At 40.4% G+C, this 19,860-nt stretch overlaps 1 protein-coding gene across 4 annotated transcripts in view; it reads right to left on the bottom strand.

Moving 5' to 3' along the window:
* Positions 1 to 19,860, bottom strand: part of ca12 (carbonic anhydrase XII) — a 52,465-nt gene that overhangs the window by 27,250 nt on the left and 5,355 nt on the right. For all 4 annotated transcript variants that reach the window (XM_062062189.1, XM_062062188.1, XM_062062187.1 and 1 more), the window contains exons 3-4: positions 11,592 to 11,771; positions 5,957 to 6,099 (exon numbers count right to left, since the gene is read on the bottom strand). In XM_062062189.1, coding sequence (XP_061918173.1) covers positions 5,957 to 6,099; positions 11,592 to 11,771 — 323 coding nt within the window. The remainder of the gene's footprint in view (positions 1 to 5,956; positions 6,100 to 11,591; positions 11,772 to 19,860) is intronic.

Below are 19,860 nucleotides of genomic sequence, written 5' to 3' on the forward strand. Positions count from 1 at the left end.
TTCATAAAGCTTATATGTTTTTAAAAAGTTACGTACGTGACGCGCACTTACGGTACGGTACGTGTTATGCTAGCTCCTAGCTCCTCTGCTAGCTCCTAGCTCCATAGAACACGCCAATACAATTCAAACACATGATCAACACACACAATCACTCAGCCCAAAAGACCGTTCACCTAACCCAAGGTTCATAAAGCTTATATATTTTAAAAAAGTTACGTACATACGCAAAAAAAAGCCAAAGCTGCATACTCACAGTAGCACGTCTGCGTCTTTGTCATCCAAATCAAAGTAATCCTGGTAAGAGTCTGTGTTGTCCCAGTTCTCTACAGGCGTCTGTGTATCCAAATCAAAAGTCCTCCTGGTTAGAGTCTCTGTTATCCGAGTTCTTCCATCTTGACTGCATCTTTCGGGAATGTAAACAAAGAAGCGCCGGCTGTGTACTGTTGTGGCTGACTACGTTCGAAAAATACGTCCATTTCGCACCGACAACTTTCTTCTTTGCTTGCTTGGCTTCCTTCTCCATAATGCAATGAACATGATTGAAACAGATTCACGAACACAGATGTCCAGAATACTGTGGAATTATGAAATGAAAACAGAGCTTTTTCGTATTGGCTTCAATGTGGAAGGCATACCCGTGTTCGCCGGGCAACGTCACACGCATACGTCATCCTCAGAGGCGTTTCGAACCGGAAGTTTAGCGGCAAATTTAAAATGTCACTTTATAAGTTAACCCGGCCGTATTGGCATGTGTTATAATGTTAAGATTTCATCATTGATATATAAACTATCAGACTGCGTGGTCGGTAGTAGTGGGTTTCAGTAGGCCTTTAAGCTTAATTATGATGAATGTAAAATGTTAAGGATCGGAAATCTAAAGGGAACGTCCTTTCGAATGGAATGCAAAGTGCCTGTTTTGTGGACAGATGGACCAGTTAACATACTTGGTGTTGTTGTCCCAGAAAATCTGGAAGATCTAGGCTCAGTAAATTATGATAATCGACTAAGAAAGCTGGACAAAATTATGCAATTATGGAAAGGGAAATCCCTAACCTTGTATGGTAAAATGTCTATTGCCAACTCGTTAATTATTCCTCAATTTATTTATTTGTTTTTGTCATTACCAGCTCCATCACAAAACTTTTTTAAGATTTATGAGCGGAGGGTCTTCGATTTTGTCTGGAACGGCAAACCAGAAAAGATTAAAAGAAAGGTTTTGTACAAAGACTATGAATATGGGGGCCTGAAACTTCTCAACCTTGAAGCTATGTGTCTGTCTTTAAAAGCATCAATTGTTCCAAAGATGTATTTAAACATTGAGTGGTACACAAATGTCCTGTTGGACAAAAAACATGTACTATATCAAAAGAAATTGTATCCTTTTTTACAAGTGATCCCCTCCCAGAGAGTCTGCTGGGAAACATGGCGGGGTTCATAAAGGAAACAATCCACTCATAATGGTGTTTTCAATTTTATGTGCCAGAAAAAAGAGAGGATATTTTGCAGCAGTTAATATGGATGAACTCTAATATTGTAATAGATGGAAAGCCTTTCTTTTGGAAAAATATGTTTGAAAGAGGAATCATTTTTGTCAATGATATTATCAATGAGAATGGTAAATTTATGAAGTATGATGAATTTAGAGCTATGTATGGTGATGCTTGCTCAAGCTTTTCATTTTATCAACTAACTGGAGTAATTGGGAAAAGATGGAAACAAATAATTAATTATGGAACAACTAAATTATTAGTTTGTAAACCTCTAATAAGAAATTCTAGTTGGCAAAAAGGAACTAAAATAAATAGAAAAATATATAATTTTTATTTAATAAAGAAATCTTTGAAGGCTGCCTCATACAACACAAATGCAAAATGGGAGGACTTTTTTGACTGCCCGTTGCTATGGGATGCCATATTCAAACTAATCTATAAAACCACTATCGATGTGCAAAATCGTTATTTTCAAATTAAAATTATTTATAACTTTTTACCCACAGGGAAAATGTTAAAATTATGGAATATGACAGAGTCAGATGATTGCCGATTTTGTTGTCAGGAGCCTGAATCCACCCTGCATTTGTTTTGGTATTGTCATATTGTGTCTTTGTTTTGGGTGGAAGTTGAAAAAATGTGTTTAAGGATTGGTTTGTTTATGAAGCTTAATGTGGTTTCTGTTATTTTAGGAGAGTTCATTGACAATCATGATTTAGTCAATTTAATTATAGTACTCGGTAAAATGTTTATTTTTAAGGCCAAAAACAGATATTCACTTAGTATTACTTTCTTTAAAACATTTATTCAGTATTTTCTAACTTTAGAAAGTTACATGGTTGAAAACGATAATGATGCCAAAAAACATTAAAAAAAAGATGAGAAGTCCTCAAAGGCTTATTTTGAAAGTATAATTATGTTTATAGATTATATGATATCTGTTGTTGTGTTTCGTAATTTGAGTGACCTGGACATAATCTGGACTGTACATAAATGCTTATTTTGAAAATGTAATTTTGTTTATAAATTATATGCAATCTGTTGTGTTCCCTAATTTTTTTCTGTGTACATGAATGAAGGTGTGTGTTGCTGAGTCCGACTTGGACATTATCTGGACTGGGCCTGGTTTAAAAAACCCTTTAAACAACTCTAATTTCATTGACAACCTGGTCTGTTGAAGATAAGGCCCTTTTTTAAAAAATAAAATAAAATAAGATAAATAAATAAAAAACATTTTCTTGGATAAAAAAGAAAGTAAAACAATATAAAAATAATTACATGAAAAATAGTAATTAATGAAAATTTTAGTGGACCAGCAGCCTATACAATCATGTGTGCTTCAGGGACTGTGTCCCTTGCAGATGTGTTGTCTATGTTGTGGGAACCAGAATATTGGTAGCAGAATGAAATAACCCCTTTTGTGTGAGTGGGTGTGGATGAGTGTGCATGGGGGAGGTTGTTTGGGTTGATGCACTGATTGAAAGTGTATCTTGTGTTTTTTCTATGTAGATTTAATTTTTTTTTTTTTTTTTTTTTTTTAAATTAAATTTTTAATTTTTTTAATTTTTTTATTTTTAGAACAGGCCCGCGGGCGACTCATCTGGTCCTCACGGGCGACCTGGTGCCCGCGGGCACCGCGTTGGTGACCCCTGGTCTATAAGATATATAGAGATCTAATGTATTCATACATTGTTTATGTAGCATGTATATATAACACAATCATATTGTTTCTTAAATTTAAAAATAGCTGATTGTTTTTTTTCCCCCTTCTCTGGGATTATATTCCCAGTTTTGATCTCGGACGTCTGCTCACTTATAGCATATAAGAATATTCTATTACTGTTAAGCAAACTATGAATAATAAAACACGTCAAAACATATGTCCTTTATCATAGCTACACGTATGACAAAAAAGCACGTGAAAATCGGTGGTATTCAGTGAGGTAAGATGAATTAAATGCGCTGACAGTTCATTGCTCCTGCCAAATGAATTGCACTGAGTGGAGCGGATCACCACTCCAAGATGTCGGCCCTGCGTCTCGTCAGCACCAGTAGGAAGTAGCGGTCCATGCTGCGTCTACTTATAAGATGTCTGTGGTTCATTACGTCACTTGGGTGGCCAGAAGACAAATACCAAACTGTCATGTGTTTGGCAGTGCATTGTCATAATAGTCATTTCAAGTAAGAGTTCAATTCCCCATCCTGCCATGAGTCCAAAACAACATGTCATCAAAATAATTGTGGTTGTGGAGTTTGAAGTGACTTGAAACGATTGCATGGATAACTGACATCCTGTGTCCAGTGTGGACAGACTCAGGTCAGACCACAGCACCTTATATGTGGCTGTGCAGTCGCTGGGATGCAGACATGTGGATACATTTGGGCGGCAGTGGCTCAGGAAACAAATAAGGTCTTCCGGTAACTGATCGGTTCCATGTTCAAAACCTGCTTTCCCCTTCCCGGTCCCTGCTTCTCTGTCCTTGCCCAAGACACTTCCCCCACCTTGCCTCCAGTGCAGCCCACACTGGTGTATAACTGTGAGTGAATGTTGAGTGATGGTTGAAGAGGGTGTTGCCGCAAGTTAGCAGCCACGTTTTCATCAGTTTACCCCATGGCAGCTGTGGCCACAAACGCAGTGTTGCCAACTCCTCAGCAAGGAAAGTCGCTATTGGCTGTCCTAAAAGTCGCTGCCAATCAGCCTATCCCCAGGTGCATGTCTTTGGAGGTGGGAGGGGCCTATCCCCTGGCGCATGTCTTTGGAGGTGGGAGGAAGCCCGAGTACCCAGAGGGAACCCACGCAGTCACGGGGAGAACATGCAAATTCAATCGAATCCAGCACCTTCTTATTGTGAGGCACCAGCACTAACCCCTGTTGTGCCGTGCTGCCCTAAACGCACTCCCGTAAACTTATTTTGGTGCAGCGAGTTCATTTGAAATATGTAACAAACACACTCATTCAACATTAGTTCAACATACACAGGAAGCATCTTTTGCATAAATCGATGTGCTGTGTCAAATGATATGGAAATGCAGAATTTCTTAGTTCGCATGTTAACAAGTGTTGTCATTTCACTTAAAGGCCTACTGAAAGCCACTACTACTGACCACGCAGTCTGATAGTTTATATATCAATGATGAAATCTTAACATTGCAACACATGCCAATACGGCCGGTTTAACTTATAAAGTGCAAATTTAAATTTCCCGGGAAACTTCCGGTTGAAAACGTCTATGTATGATGACGTTTGCGCGTGACGTCAATGGTTGAAGCGGAAGTATTGGGACACATTGTATCTCAATACAAACAGCGTCTGTTTTCATCGCAAAATTCCACAGTATTCTGGACATCTGTGTTGGTGAATCTTTTGCAATTTGTTTAATGAACAATGGAGACTGCAAAGAAGAAAGTTGTAGGTGGGATCGTATCTGGTTGTGTAGCTGCAGCAACACAACCAGGAGGACTTTGACTTGGATAGCAGACGCGCTATCCGACGCTAGCCGCCGACCGCATCGATGATCGGGTGAAGTATTTTGTCGCGCCGCCGATCGCTGGAACGCAGGTGAGCATGGGTGTTGATGAGCAGATGAGGGCTGGCGTAGGTGGAGCGCTAATGTTTTTATCATAGCTCTGAGGAGGTCCCGTAGCTAAGTTAGCTTCAATGGCGTCGTTAGCAACAGCATTGCTAGGCTTCGACAGGCGGCACAGCACTAACCATGTATTTACAGGTCCAGTGTTTGGTTCGGTGTCTCCTGATAGTAGTATTGTTGATCTTCTGTCTATCCTTCCAGTCAGGGGCTTATTTCTTGTGTTTCTATCTGCATTCAAGCACGATGCTATCACGTTAGCTCCGTAGCTAAAGTGCTTCACCGATGTATTGTCGTGGAGATAAAAGTCACTGTGAATGTCCATTTCGCGTTCTCGACTCTCATTTTCAAGAGGATATAGTATCCGAGGTGGTTTAAAATACAAATCCGTGATCCACAGTAGAAAAATGAGGGTGTGTGGAATGCAATGAGCCCTTGTACCTAAGTTACGGTCAGAGCGAAAAAACATACGTCCTGCACTGCACTCTAGTCCTTCACTCTCACATTCCTCATCCACGAATCTTTCATCCTCGCTCAAATGAATGGGGTAATCGTCGCTTTCTCGGTCCGAATCGCTCTCGCTGCTGGTGTAAACAATGGGAAATGTGAGGAGTCTTTCAACCTGTGACGTCACGCTACTTCCGGTACAGGCAAGGCTTTTTTTTATCAGCGACCAAAAGTTGCGAACTTTATCGTCGATGTTCTCTACTAAATCCTTTCAGCAAAAATATGGCAATATCGCGAAATGATCATGTATGACACATAGAATGGATCTGCTATCCCCGTTTGAATAAAAAAAATTCATTTCAGTAGGCCTTTAAATGTACTGAGCAACTGATGACACGTTTAGCATCCCTGCTGTGCAGTATTGTGTTTGTTTACCTCTGCAGCATACTGCTTGCTGTTGACCGTGTGCTCGGAGCCCAAAGGCCTGGTGACTGAGCCCCAGTGGAGGTGCAGCTGGGCTGCAGAGTAGCGTTGAGGCAGGTTTGAAATGTACATTGTTGACGGGAGTGATAGAAGTACTGTGGAACAGAGGACACACAAAGCAGTAACGTTTTCACTTTCATTGTGACTGAAAATTCAGTTTGTTTGCCTGTACTAGTGTTGTCCCGATACCAATATGTTGGTACCGGTACCAAAATGTATGTTGATACTTTTCGGTACTTTTCGATAATTTTCTAAATAAAAGGGACCACAAAAAATGGCATGATTGGCTTTATTTTAACAACAAATCTTACGGTACATTAAACATATGTTTCTTATTGCAAGTTTGTCCTTAAACAAAATAGTAAACATACAAGACAACTTGTCTCTTATTAGTAAGTAGGCAAACAAAGGCTCCTAATTTGACATATGCAGTAACATATTGTGTCATTTATCTACATATTATTTACTGGTACTTTTTAGAGGCGGTATAGTACCGAATATGATTAATTAGTATCCCGGTACTATACCAATACCAGTATACCGTACAACCCTAGCCTATACTTTAGTTATTAACATAAAATGTGCTAAATGACGTCCAAAGGTTATTTTTATGTAATCCTGCTGCATACTTAAACAAGCAACATATGTTTATTGCTGTTCATTAGTTCCGGACATGACTGCGATCATTTTTTTCCGGAAGAAGTATTATTTATATATCAAATATTGTCAAAGCTCCAGCATTAAAAAACTGTTTATGGCCTTCTAAATACATTTTTCAACATTATGAGAGCCCTTTGGACACAAAATAGCACACTTTACTCATCTTTACACTCTTTCAAACCAATATACTAATGTTGCCTGAGGTGAGCCAATCAAGGGTTTGTTTGGTCTTCTCTACTGGACAATACTACTACTAGTATTGATATTTTTTGTTATTTAGTCATTCTTATGCTTAAAAAATTCTTAATTTAGGACCAAAAAATTGAAGAATATGCTTTTACAAAATAACTAAATATCTGCGATGTGGTGAAAGTGCTACAGTGGAAGCGCGATCCAGCAAAAGACAACTGTAAAAGACGGTTGTTTTGCAAAATTGGTGTCGTAAACTTTAAGTGACTTTAAGCCAAGAGGTGACGAATGTCTTCTAAAGAAAAAGTCTTCACTTTTATTCGTGCATAACAAATATTTTGAAATGAAAGTCTGTCAGCACATTCCAGACTGGTGATGAAGACACTCTGTGCCACTGTGGCACCATGTGGACAATACACTTACTGGTAGATCAGCAGATTTTTGGCATTGTTGAGCTAAAGAATCACCAGACTTATATATTGTATGTTCCAGACCATAGGGCGCACCAGATTATAAGGCGAATTAAAGGGGTCATATTGTGATTTTTTTCTACATTTAAAAGACTACCTTGTGGTCTACATAACATGTAATGGTGGTTATTTGCTCAAAATGTTGCATAGATGATGTTTTACACATCATCTTCAAGTCACTTTCTCACAGTCTCTTCAGGATGCCGTTTTGTGGGCGGTCTTATTTACGTGGCTCCACTTCGACAGCGTCTTCTCCCCGTCAGCTTTATTTGTACCGATAGCTTTTAAGCAAGTCTACTGACAAATATAAGTTAGAATCAGTGACGTGCAGTCAGGGGAGGCAGGTGAGGCGGGGCCTCACGTGCCATCGTGGAAAGAAAAAAAATGTAAAAAGAAAAATAAATAATTAAATTGCTATATGTATCCAGTGATTATACTATAAAGTTATTTTCCATTTAACTTCACCAGTTTTGGATTATTTTTATTCAAAATCGCTGAATTTTCACATTTGCCGTTCAAATACTGAGAAGAGACTTGCGGTGATCAGCAGCCAGTTGAGGCACGCCATGGATTGCGCAATGACTCGGCTAACTGCTGGCCTGCTGTGCAGTGAGACCGTATTGCTACATGAATTATATTATACATTTCTATAGTTTAGTTAGCTGAGGTATACAATGTACAGTGTATTTTGTCAACAACTGTATGTGTGTAACGTATTTCTTGTGCTGAGCAATCATAAAACGGCTGCGAAGACGCACTGGCTGAGGCTCGCAGTAATCCCGCCTCCTGGTGGATAATGCACCCCCGCCGTAGAATGCACCCCCTGACGGGAGTGTTATATCAACTAAAGCCCACACTTTGAAGTTTCCACGTGCAAGGTTGAATCTATTTAAAAAAGTTATTTAATAAGAAGCCAAAAAGTGCAAAAACAATAATGTTCGTGTTGGAAGAGTTGTGATTGACTGAAATATGAAATCCGTGCTGCAGTCTGCAGGTGTACCTAATGTTGTGGCCCAGCAGCGGCACATGGACTTCATTTATAAGTAAAGGTAAGAGCATAATAACGTTTTTTTTTATTAAATGTGCTTTTTTGTGTGCTACAGTTTGTATGTGTAAAGTTAAAGTTAAGTTAAAGTACCAATGATTGTCACACACACACTAGGTGTGGCGAAATTTGTCCTCTGCATTTGACCCATCCCCTTGTTTACCCCCTGGGAGGTGAGGGGAGCAGTGGGCAGCAGTGGCGCCACGCCCAGGAATCTTTTTTGGTGATTTAACCCCCAATTCCAACCCTTGATGCTGAGTGCCAAGCAGGGGAGAATGCTGGTATGAGCTTTTAAACATAACCCGTTAACTGCTGCCAATCAAATGGTGAATAAGATACTCTTTAGGGTTCATATGTTTGTAAATCTGACTGTGATGAAGTCAGTGCCTCACCAGCCATGAACCTCACCACACGTCACTGGTTAGAACTGTACGCTACTTCATATTAGCAATGGCAACAGCGGAAGATGAATGTCCTACAACAAGAAGATAGAGAAAAAGAAGAAGCTTATCAACAACAGCGCGGACTACAGTGGTGGACGTGCGCTAATTTATGGGACTTATTGGGGTCCCAAATGCACATCAGCAGGTACCAATAGGTAAGAAAAGTTGGTTTTGCATAATATTGCGAAACAAAATACCGGGTAATGTCTCCTCAAAATTGCGATTTTGGGGTCGTTACACACACACACCATAATAATATCTGTATGTGAAAACACAGTACGTCTGACTATGGTAGTCGTAATGCCCTGACCATCCAAAGCTTCAAAGCGTTTACCAAAGTCGTACTAAAACTTTTTGACAGGTTTTTGAGCGTCATGTGCAATGTTGTATATTCTCAATAAGACGTCAACATTTTGGGCTTGCTTGCCTGCCTGTACATGCTCATGTCATGTATGGCATAGGTTTCAACCTGCAGTCCACACGTATGTGTGACTGCCATCTACTGGTCACGCTTATCATTACATTTACCACATAAAATTGCTTCGAGGTCGGTAAACACAACCAGAATTAATATGTACCGTATTTTCCGGACTATAGGGCGCACTTAAAATCTTTTTTTTTTCCTCAAAACTCGACAGTGCGCCTTATAACCCGGCGCGCCTAATGTACAGAATAATTCTGGTTTTGCTTACCGACCTCGAAGCAATTTTATTTGGTACGTGGTGTTATTATTTTTTTTGTTGAAAGGACTAGTTGGTACAATCCCTGGGGACTCTGCATGGCAGGGGCGTCCTCCTCCCTGAGCCAGGCTTGCACCTGACCGCATACCTAAGTGAGGCTAGGTGACACTGCTGGGAGGTTTTTCCACCATTGGGACACATCTTCAGTTGTGTGCCCCAGCGTCACGGGGTGTTTCGGCCCGGCTTACCACAAGACACCCTCTGCTGAGGAAGGGCCCACCCCAGGGTGATCAAATCCCTGGGTGTGTGCGTCCCATTAGGTGTTAGCCTTAGCAGCCCAGCTGGTGTCACTTCTCCTCAACCACAACCAATGCGTCCTCTCTGCTGTGTTGGCCAGCTCTTTAATGGCCTGTCTGTGAGCCTGCCCCCTGACTCCAACCTCCCTAAGGAGCTTTGCTGTTGTGCTAGCTACAAAGCCCCTACAGCCCACCTCCACTGGGCGCACCCTTACCCTCCAGCCTCTGTCCTCTGCCTCAGCTGCAAGGTTGGAGTACCGCAGCTTCTTGCGTTCATACGCTTCTTCGAAGGCATCCTCCCACGGAACTGTCAGTTCAATGATATAGACAATATGGCAGGTTTCAGACCATAGGACGATAAGTGATAAGTGTGACCAGTAGATGGCAGTGAAACACAAGAGATACGTGTAGACTGCACTATGATGGCATTATGACTCAAGTAAACAACACCAACATTTTATATTTTCCATTGAAAGTATAGAACATTACACACGGCGCTCAAAAATCTATCAAAATGTTTTAGTAGGACTTTGGTAAGCTATGAAGCCACACCGCTTGATGGATTGTACTGTGCTTCAACATACCAGTATTATTAAGGTGAGTGTATAAGGTAAGACATATTATCTGGCATTTTGTTTTGCAATATTATGCAAAAGAAACTTTTCTTACCTTTTGATCTGTATTTGGGATCTGCATAAGTCCTGAAAAATTGCACGCGTCCGCCTTTGTAGTGCGTAGTCGATAAGCTTCTTCTTTTTCTCTATCTTCTTGTTATGTGACATTCATCCTCCACTGTTGCCATTTCTAATATAAAGTAGTGTAAAGTTCTTACTTTATATCTGTCAGTAAACTCGCCATGAAAGCGCTAAAACATACCGGTATAGTGAGTTTACATTATCCACCTAAGGAACTTTAGTTATTAGAGAGTTCGGGTCGGACGTTTTTTTCTCGGGTGTTGTTGTTTTCGGATGAGGAGATGCTGCTCCGTTATTGATTTAAGTAAAGTCTGAATGTCATTTTGATTGATTGATTAAGACTTGTATTAGTAGATTGCACAGTACAGTACATAATCCGTACAATTGACCACTAAATGGTAACACCCCAATAAGTTTTTCAACTTGTTTAAGTCGGGGTCCACGTTAATCAATTAATGGTAATTAATTAAAACAGTTAGCTCCATCTTTTGACACTTCTTCCACTCCCGTCCTTGCACGCTACACCGCTACAACAAAGATGACGGGGAGAAGACGCTGTCCAAGGTGAGCCACGTGAATAAGAGCGCCCACAAAACTGCGAATCTGGAAGAGACTGTCAGAAAGCGGCTTGAAGATGATGTGTAAAACATCATCCATGCAACATTTTGACCAAAGAACCACAAGGAAGTGTTTTACATTTAGGAAACAAAAAATATAATAATAATATGACTCCTTTTAATGCGCCTTATAGTCCGGTGAGCCTTATATATGAAAAAAGATCAAAATTAGACGATTTATCGGCAGTGCGCCTTATAATCCGGTGCGTCATATAGTCCGGAAAATACGGTATAGGCGCACCAGGTTATAAGGTGCACTGTCAATTTTGGAGAAAATGAAAGGATTTTAAGTGTGATTTATAATTTAAAAAATACACTACTCGTATAGCAGATGATTCATCTTTCCTTGAATAATTGTGGTGTTCTATCATTTGGTTGACAATAAGAGTGTGTGAAAAATAACCTCTCATTTTCTGCTCCATATTTGCTCCCAAATGAGGAAAGTGTGACGTTGACACGCCTTATGTGCTTTAACGTTAACGATATACTCACGTGTATGTCCGTTGTTTCCTAGAACGAGCTCTTCACTAGCTGGCAAGGCATAGTTGTGAACCCCAATTGGAAGTAAAGTAGGGTCGAACACCAGCTTCTCTGTCTTGAAGTCCACTGGCGACTGCACCGCTCCACCACAGTAAGGAAAGTTTTTCAACCACTGACTTTCTCCATTTGACCCTGGAAGTAGAATCCATCCATCCAGTTTTTCTTCAGCTTTAGAGTCATGACAGGAGATGCTAATGCCTTTTTTAATACACTACACACAATGTAGCTGTGTATGGTTCTCCTTTAAAGGCCTACTGAAAGCCACAACTACCGACCACGCAGTCTGATAGTTTATATATCAATGATGAAATCTTAACATTGCAACACATGCCAATACGGCCGGGTTAACTTATAAAGTGCAATTTTAAATTTCCTGCCACACTTCCGGTTGAAAAAGCCTTCGAAGGATGACATATGCGCGTGACGTAGCCCGAGGAACAGAGGTATGCCTTCTCCATTGAATACAATACAAAAAAGCTCTGTTTTCATTTTATAATTCCAAAGTATTCTGGTCATGTGTGTTGGTGAATCTTTTGCAATTTGTTTAATGAACAATGGAGGCTGCAAAGAAGAACGTTATAGGTGGCTGTAGCAACACAAGGACCACTTACTCGGATAGCAGATGCCTAGCCGATGCTAGCAGACGCCTAGCCGATGCTAGCAGACCCACCGCACAGATGATCTGGTGAAGTCCTTCGTCGCGCCGTCAATCGCTGGAACGCAGGTGAGCACGGGTGTTGCTGAGCAAAGCAGATGAGGGCTGGCTGGCGTAGGTGGAGCGCTAATGTTTTTATCATAGCTCTGTGAGCTCCGGTTGCTAAGTTAGCCTTAGCGTCGTTAGCAACAGCATTGTTAAGCTTTGCCAGGCTGAGATCTATTAACCGTGTAGTTACATGTACATGGTTTAATAGTATTGTCGATCTTCTGTCTATCCTTCCAGTCAGGGATGTATTTATTTTGTTTCTATCTGCATTTGAGACAGATGCTGTCACGTTAGCTCATGCTAAAGATGCTAAAGAGCTTCGCCGATGTATTGTCGTGGAGATAAAAGGCACTGTAATGTCCATTTCGCGTTCTCGACTCTCATTTTCAAGAGGATATAGTAAAAATACAAATCCGTGATCCACAATAGAAAAAGGAGAGAGTGTGGAATCCAATGAGCCAGCTTGTACCTAAGTTACGGTCAGGGCGAAAAAAAATATGTATTTCACTGCATTCTAGTCCGTCACTCTAACGTTCCTCGTCCACGAATCTTTCATCCTCGCTCAAATTAATGGGGTAATCGTCACTTTCACGTCCGAATAGCTCTAGCTGCGTTGAAAACAATAGGAAAATATGAGGGAGTGAACAACTGACAACGTCACGCTACTTCCGGTAGGGGCAAGGTTTTTTTTATCAGAGACCAAAAGTTGCGAACTTTATCGACGTTGTTCTATACTAAATCCTTTCAGCAAAAATATGGCAATATCGCAAAATGATCAAGTATGACACATAGAATGGATCTGCTAAACCCGTTTAAATTTAAAAAATTCATTTCAGTAGGTCTTTAAAGGTCCCCCATTATTAAAGGCCTACTGAAACCCACTACTACCGACCACGCAGTCTGAGGATAGCAGACTCGCTATCCGAGGCTAGCCGCCGACCGCATCGATGATCGGGTGAAGTCCTTCGTCGCTCCGTCGATCGCTGGAACGCAGGTGAGCACGGGTGTTGATGAGCAGATGAGGGCTGGCGTAGGTGGAGCGCTAATGTTTTTATCATAGCTCTGACGAGGTCCCGTAGCTAAGTTAGCTTCAATGGCGTCGTTAGCAACAGCATTGCTAGGCTTCGACAGGCGGCACAGCATTGACCGTGTAGTTACAGGTCCAGTGTTTGGTTCGGTGTCTCCTGATAGTAGTATTGTTGATCTGCTGTCCATCCTTCCAGTCAGGGGCTTGTTTCTTTTGTTTCTATCTGCATTTAAACACGATGCTATCATGTTAGCTCCGTAGCTAAAGTGCTTCACCGACGTATTGTCGTGGAGATAAAAGTCACTGTGAATGTCCATTTCGCGTTCTCGACTCTCATTTTCAAGAGGATATAGTATCCGAGGTGGTTTAAAATACAAATCCGTGATCCACAATAGAAAAGGGAGAAAGTGTGGAATCCAATGAGCCCTTTTACATAAGTTACGGATAGAGCAAAAAAAAGATACGTCCTGCACTGCACTCTAGTTCTTCACTCTCACGTTTCTTATCCACGAATCTTTCATCCTGGCTCAAATTAATGGGGTAATCGTCGCTTTCTCGGTCCGAATCGCTCTCGCTGCTGGTGTGAACAATGGGGAAATGTGAGGAGCCTTTCAACCTGTGACGTCACGCTACTTCCGGTACTGGCAAAGCTTTTTTTTATCAGCGACCAAAAGTTGCGAACTTTATCGTCGATGTTCTCTACTAAATCCTTTCAGCAAAAATATGGCAATATGGCGAAATGATCAAGTATGACACATAGAAAGGATCTGCTATCCCCGTTTAAATAAAAAAAAATCATTTCAGTAAGCCTTTAAATATTGATATTTTATTGATGTTCTAACCGTAAGATGTGTCACTGGAGCCAAAACTTAATGTGTCAAAATGTAATCATCTCCCTCACTTTTGAGAGAAGAGGCGCTCAAATGGTACCTTTTGAAGCTCTGGCTAGCGAGATAGCTCCTAGCCATGCTCTCCTTATAAAAAAAGCAGACTTCGCCGCACATCTTAAATTAAAGCCTAGAGAAACAATAATTATATGAAGCTTCAGCTGTAATTCTGATGGTTATCTTCAGAAAATATACTAACCTACCATCATTTTGCTGTAATGTGACTGTAATGTTAGCACTGTGGCTAACATGACTATGCTAGTGCCAGCCTGTCCCACTCCTTAATGTTACTTTGTTGCATGTAACATATGACATCTTTACATCGGACAAGTGCAGTGAGTCAGAGACAGGCGTGAACAAATAGCTCATTAGCATTAAAGCTACAAAACTGTGCTCCCATTACAGCAGGGGTATCCAAACTTTTTCCACTGAGGGCCGCACACTGAAAAATCAAAGCAAGCGGGGGCCATTTTGATATTTTTGTATTTTGAAAACCAATACAATATATGTATAAAAAAGATACATTTAGGCCTCCACTCAGACTTGATCCCGGGGACCCCAAAAGGTTTTGGTCAAAAAAAATATTACAAATGTGTCATTATTTAGTATTATTATTATTATTATTATTATTCAAGGTTTAAATCTCTAGATCAACATTAGGTCTATCTGTCAACATAACGCTTTTAAAGATTTAAGTTGTATGCCATTTTTGTCAAGGAAAACCGCGTTTTTTTATGGAAAAAAACACAAAATATGCAATGTTTTCCCCCAATAAAATTTTGAAGTGGAATATTTGAGATTATATAATAATAGGAGTCTTAAAAAGGTCAATAACTCACAACAACATTGATTTTAATTCATTATTTTTTTGAGCAATAACACTTAAAAAAAAAAAAAAGTCCCACTAAAATTATTAGGGTACTGCTCAGTAAAGTTTAAAAAAAATAAATCCAACATTTTTTTTTACTTTTACCACAATAGTCTCAAGATCAACTTCAGATCTATCCGTCAAAAATAAGTTTTATTGTTTTTTATGTTTTTTGTTTGTTCGTTTTAGGCCCTTCTTTAAAAAACTTTGTTTTTTAAATGGCAACCAAAAAATATGCAACATTTTCCCTCCAAAATATCTCAAAGTGGAATATTTAATGTGAAGTAAATGGAGCCTTGAATAGGTCAATAATTCATAATGACATTGATTTTGATTCATTATTATTTTTTTAAGAAAGAAACAGCCTGCATGGCAGCTTTGTGTTATTAGAGTAAATAATGCAACATTTTCTTGTTACATTTCACCTGTTTACTCTTTTATACCACTTTTTATGTTTCTCTTTTTTTTTTTCATCATATTTTTAGAATGTGCCGTGGGGCCGTTAAAAAATTACCTGCGGGCCGCAAATGGCCCCCGGGGCCGCACTTTGGACACCCCTGCATTAGAGCTTAACATAGTACTTTTAAAGTGTCTAAATTACAGCGTTAAAGTAAGTAAACTAAGTAACTTTTCAACCTTCATGAAATATTTGCATAACTTTTGGGACGATACATCGACTTACAACTAGTTGAATGACACCTCGGTCATGGCCTTAGCGACATAGAGGAGGGTGGCAGGAACCCTGCCGCACAAAAAACTACAAATGTGCTGACTTGCTTTACGGCATAGGTCACTCCCCCTTTTACCCATTTTTAAAAAGACGGAAGTCGATGCAAACCAGAGGTGGGTAGTAACGCGCTACATTTACTCCGTTTCATCTACTTGAGTAACTTTTGGGATAAATTGTACTTCTAAGAGTAGTTTTAATGCAACATACACTACCGTTCAAAAGTTTGGGGTCACCCAAACAATTTTGTGGAATAGCCTTCATTTCTAAGAACAAGAACAGACTGTTGAGTTTCAGATGAAAGTTCTCTTTTTCTGGCCATTTTAAGCGTTTAATTGACCCCACAAATGTGATGCTCCAGAAACTCAATCTGCTCAAAGGAAGGTCAGTTTTGTAGCTTCTGTAATGAGCTAAACTGTTTTCAGATGTGTGAACATGATTGCACAAGGGTTTTTTAATAATCAATTAGCCTTCTGAGCCAATGAGCAAACACATTGTACCATTAGAACACTGGAGTAATAGTTGCTGGAAACGGGCCTCTATACACCTATGTAGATATTGCACCAAAAACCAGACATTTGCAGCTAAAATAGTAATTTACCACATTAGCAATGTATAGAGTGTATTTCTTTAAAGTTAAGACTAGTTTAAAGTTATCTTCATTGAAAAGTACAGTGCATTTCCTTAAAAAATAAGGACATTTCAATGTGACCCCAAACTTTTGAACGGTAGTGTACTTTTACTTTTACTTGAGTATATTTATAGAGAAGAAACACTACTTTTACTGCGCTCCATTTATCTACATTCAGCTTGCTACTCGCTACTGATTTTTATCCATCTGTTAATGCACGCTTTGTTTGTTTTGGTTTGTCAGACAGACCTTCAAAGTAGGATCTACGGCATGCCTGCGTTTCACCAATGAAATAGTCACTGGTGACGTTGACTCCGTTTCACCAATCAAATGCAGTCACTGGTGACGTTTCACTCCGTTTCACCAATCAAATACAGTCACTGGTGACGTTTGACTCCGTTTCACCAATCAAATGCAGTCACTGGTGACGTTTGACTCCGTTTCACCAATCAAATACAGTCACTGGTGACGTTTGACTCCGTTTCACCAATCAAATACAGTCACTGGTGACGTTTGACTCCGTTTCACCAATCAAATACAGTCACTGGTGACGTTTGACTCCGTTTCACCAATCAAATGCAGTCACTGGTGACGTTTGACTCCGTTTCACCAATCAAACAGAGCCAGGCGGTCACGTGATTAACTGCACAAAGTTTCAGCAGCAACAAGCTTAAGCTTACATGAACTCAACATCAAATTTGAGGAAGCACATGGCGGTAAGTAACGTTAGTAGATATTTTGGCTGTCACCGTAGGCTGATGTTAGCTTCCCTGCTATGAATCACTGCCAATTTTGTCAAATATACATCGTGTGGGGACATACACACACACACACACACACACACACACACACACACACACACACACACACACACACACACACACACACACACACACACACACACACACACGCACGCATAGAAACACCAATCAGAAGTGCACACTGTGTTCTCAGGTGCAGCCCACACCTATCAGTTTATGGTTTGCGTAAAGGCTAACTTGTTATTTTCCTTTGTAATCTCTGCCTACTGAGCCTATGTTGCTGTTAAGTTATTGTGGCTCAATTTGCCTTCATTTTTTTTATGTTAATGTATTATTATTTAATATATATTATTGTTTTAGTTGCTTAAGAGATATTTCTGGCTCGGAATTTGCTCATTGCTATTTTTATGTTTTTGTGCATTATTTGTTGCCGTCATCATTAAACGAACAGGTTACATCAGTTACTCAGTACTTGAGTAGATTTTCACAACATACTTTGTACTTTTACTAAAGTAAATATTTGGGTGACTACTCCTTACTTTTACTTGAGTAATAAATCTCTAAAGTAACAGTACTCTTACTTGAGTACAATTTCTGGCTACTTTACCCACCTCTTGTTTCAACACACTTCCAATACACTTTGTGGGACTTCTAAAGGCCTACTGAAATGAAATTTTGTTATTTAAACGGGGATGGCAGATCCATTCTATGTGTCATACTTGATCATTTCGCGATATTGCCATATTTTTGTTGAAAGGATTTAGTAGAGAACATCGACGATAAAGTTCGCAACTTTTGGTCACTCATAAAAAAAAGCCTTGCCTGTACCGGAAGTAGCGTGACGTCACAGGTTGAAAGGCTCCTCACATTTCCCCATTGTTTACACCAGCAGGGAGAGCGATTCGGACCGAGAAAGCAACGATTACCCCATTAATTTGAGCGAGGATGAAAGATTTGTGGATGAGGAACGTGAGAGTGGAGGACTAGAGTGCAGTGCAGGACGTATCTTTTTTCGCTCTGACCGTAACTTAGGTACAAGGGCTCATTGGATTCCACACTTTCTCATTTTTCTATTGTGGATCACGGATTTGTATTTTAAACCACCTCGGATACTATATCCTCTTGAAAATGAGAGTCGAGAACGCGAAATGGACATTCACAGTGACTTTTATCTCCACGACAATACATCGGCGAAGCACTTTAGCTACGGAGCTAACGTGATAGCATAGGGCTTACATGCAGATAGAAACAAAAGAAATAAACCCCTGACTGGAAGGATAGACAGAAAATCAACAATACTATTAAACCATGGACCTGTAACTACACGGTTAATGCTTTCCAGGCTGGCGAAGCTTAACAATGCTGTTGCTAACGACGCCATTGAAGCTAACTTAGCAACGGGACCTCACTGAGCTAAGCTAAAAACATTAGCTATCCACCTACGCCAGCCAGCCCTCATCTGCTCATCAACACCCGTTCTTACCTGCGTTCCAGCGATCGACGGAGCGACAAAAGACTTCACCAGATCATCGATGTGGTCGGCGGCTAGCGTCGGATAGCGCATCTGCTATCCAACTCAAAGTCCTCCTGGTTGTGTTGCTGCAGCCAGCCGCTAATACACCGATCCCACCTACAACTTTCTTCTTTGCAGTCTCCATTGTTCATTAAACAAATTGCAGAAGATTCACCAACACAGATGTCCAGAATACTGTGGAATTTTGCGATGAAAACAGAGCTGTTTGTATTGGATACAATGTGTCCCAATACTTCCGCTTCAACCATTGACGTCACGCGCATACGTCATCATACATAGACGTTTTCAACCGGAAGTCCATCCATCCATTTTCTACCGCTTATTCCCTTTTGGGGTCGCGGGGGGCGCTGGAGCCTATCTCAGCTACAATCGGGCGGAAGGCGGGGTACACCCTGGACAAGTCGCCACCTCATCGCAGGGCCAACACAGATAGACAGACAACATTCACACTCACATTCACACACTAGGGCCAATTTAGTGTTGCCAATCAACCTATCCCCAGGTGCATGTCTTTGGAAGTGGGAGGAAGTCGGAGTACCCGGAGGAAACCCACGCAGTCACGGGGAGAACATGCAAACTCCACACAGAAAGATCCCGAGCCCGGGATTGAACCCAAGACTACTCAGGACCTTCGTATTGTGAGGCAGATGCACTAACCCCTCTCCCACCGTGCTGCCCGGAAACCGGAAGTTTAGCGGGAAATTTAAAATTGCACTTTATAAGTTAACCCGGCCGTATTGGCATGTGTTGCAATGTTAAGATTTCATCATTGATATATAAACTATCAGACTGCGTGGTCGGTAGTAGTGGCTTTCAGTAGGCCTTTAAGGCTTATTTGAAAGATTGAAAACTAGAATAACCATGCTAATTTATTGCAGCTATAATCAAAAGAAAGCATTTTGTCTGCATGTGTAGATGATGTTTGTTCTTTAAGAGTGGAAACCATGACTGTTGTGTAACAGTTGTTCTCAAAATGAGAGGTTTCTAGAAAGAAAAGGATGTCCCAAATTTAGTCAAGTTGTTCATTTTGTAATATGACCTCTAACACATCCGCGTTGTGAACATGAAGCATGACAATAAGGT

Source organism: Entelurus aequoreus, linkage group LG10, assembly GCF_033978785.1.
Source record: "Entelurus aequoreus isolate RoL-2023_Sb linkage group LG10, RoL_Eaeq_v1.1, whole genome shotgun sequence".
Taxonomy (NCBI): domain Eukaryota; kingdom Metazoa; phylum Chordata; class Actinopteri; order Syngnathiformes; family Syngnathidae; genus Entelurus; species Entelurus aequoreus.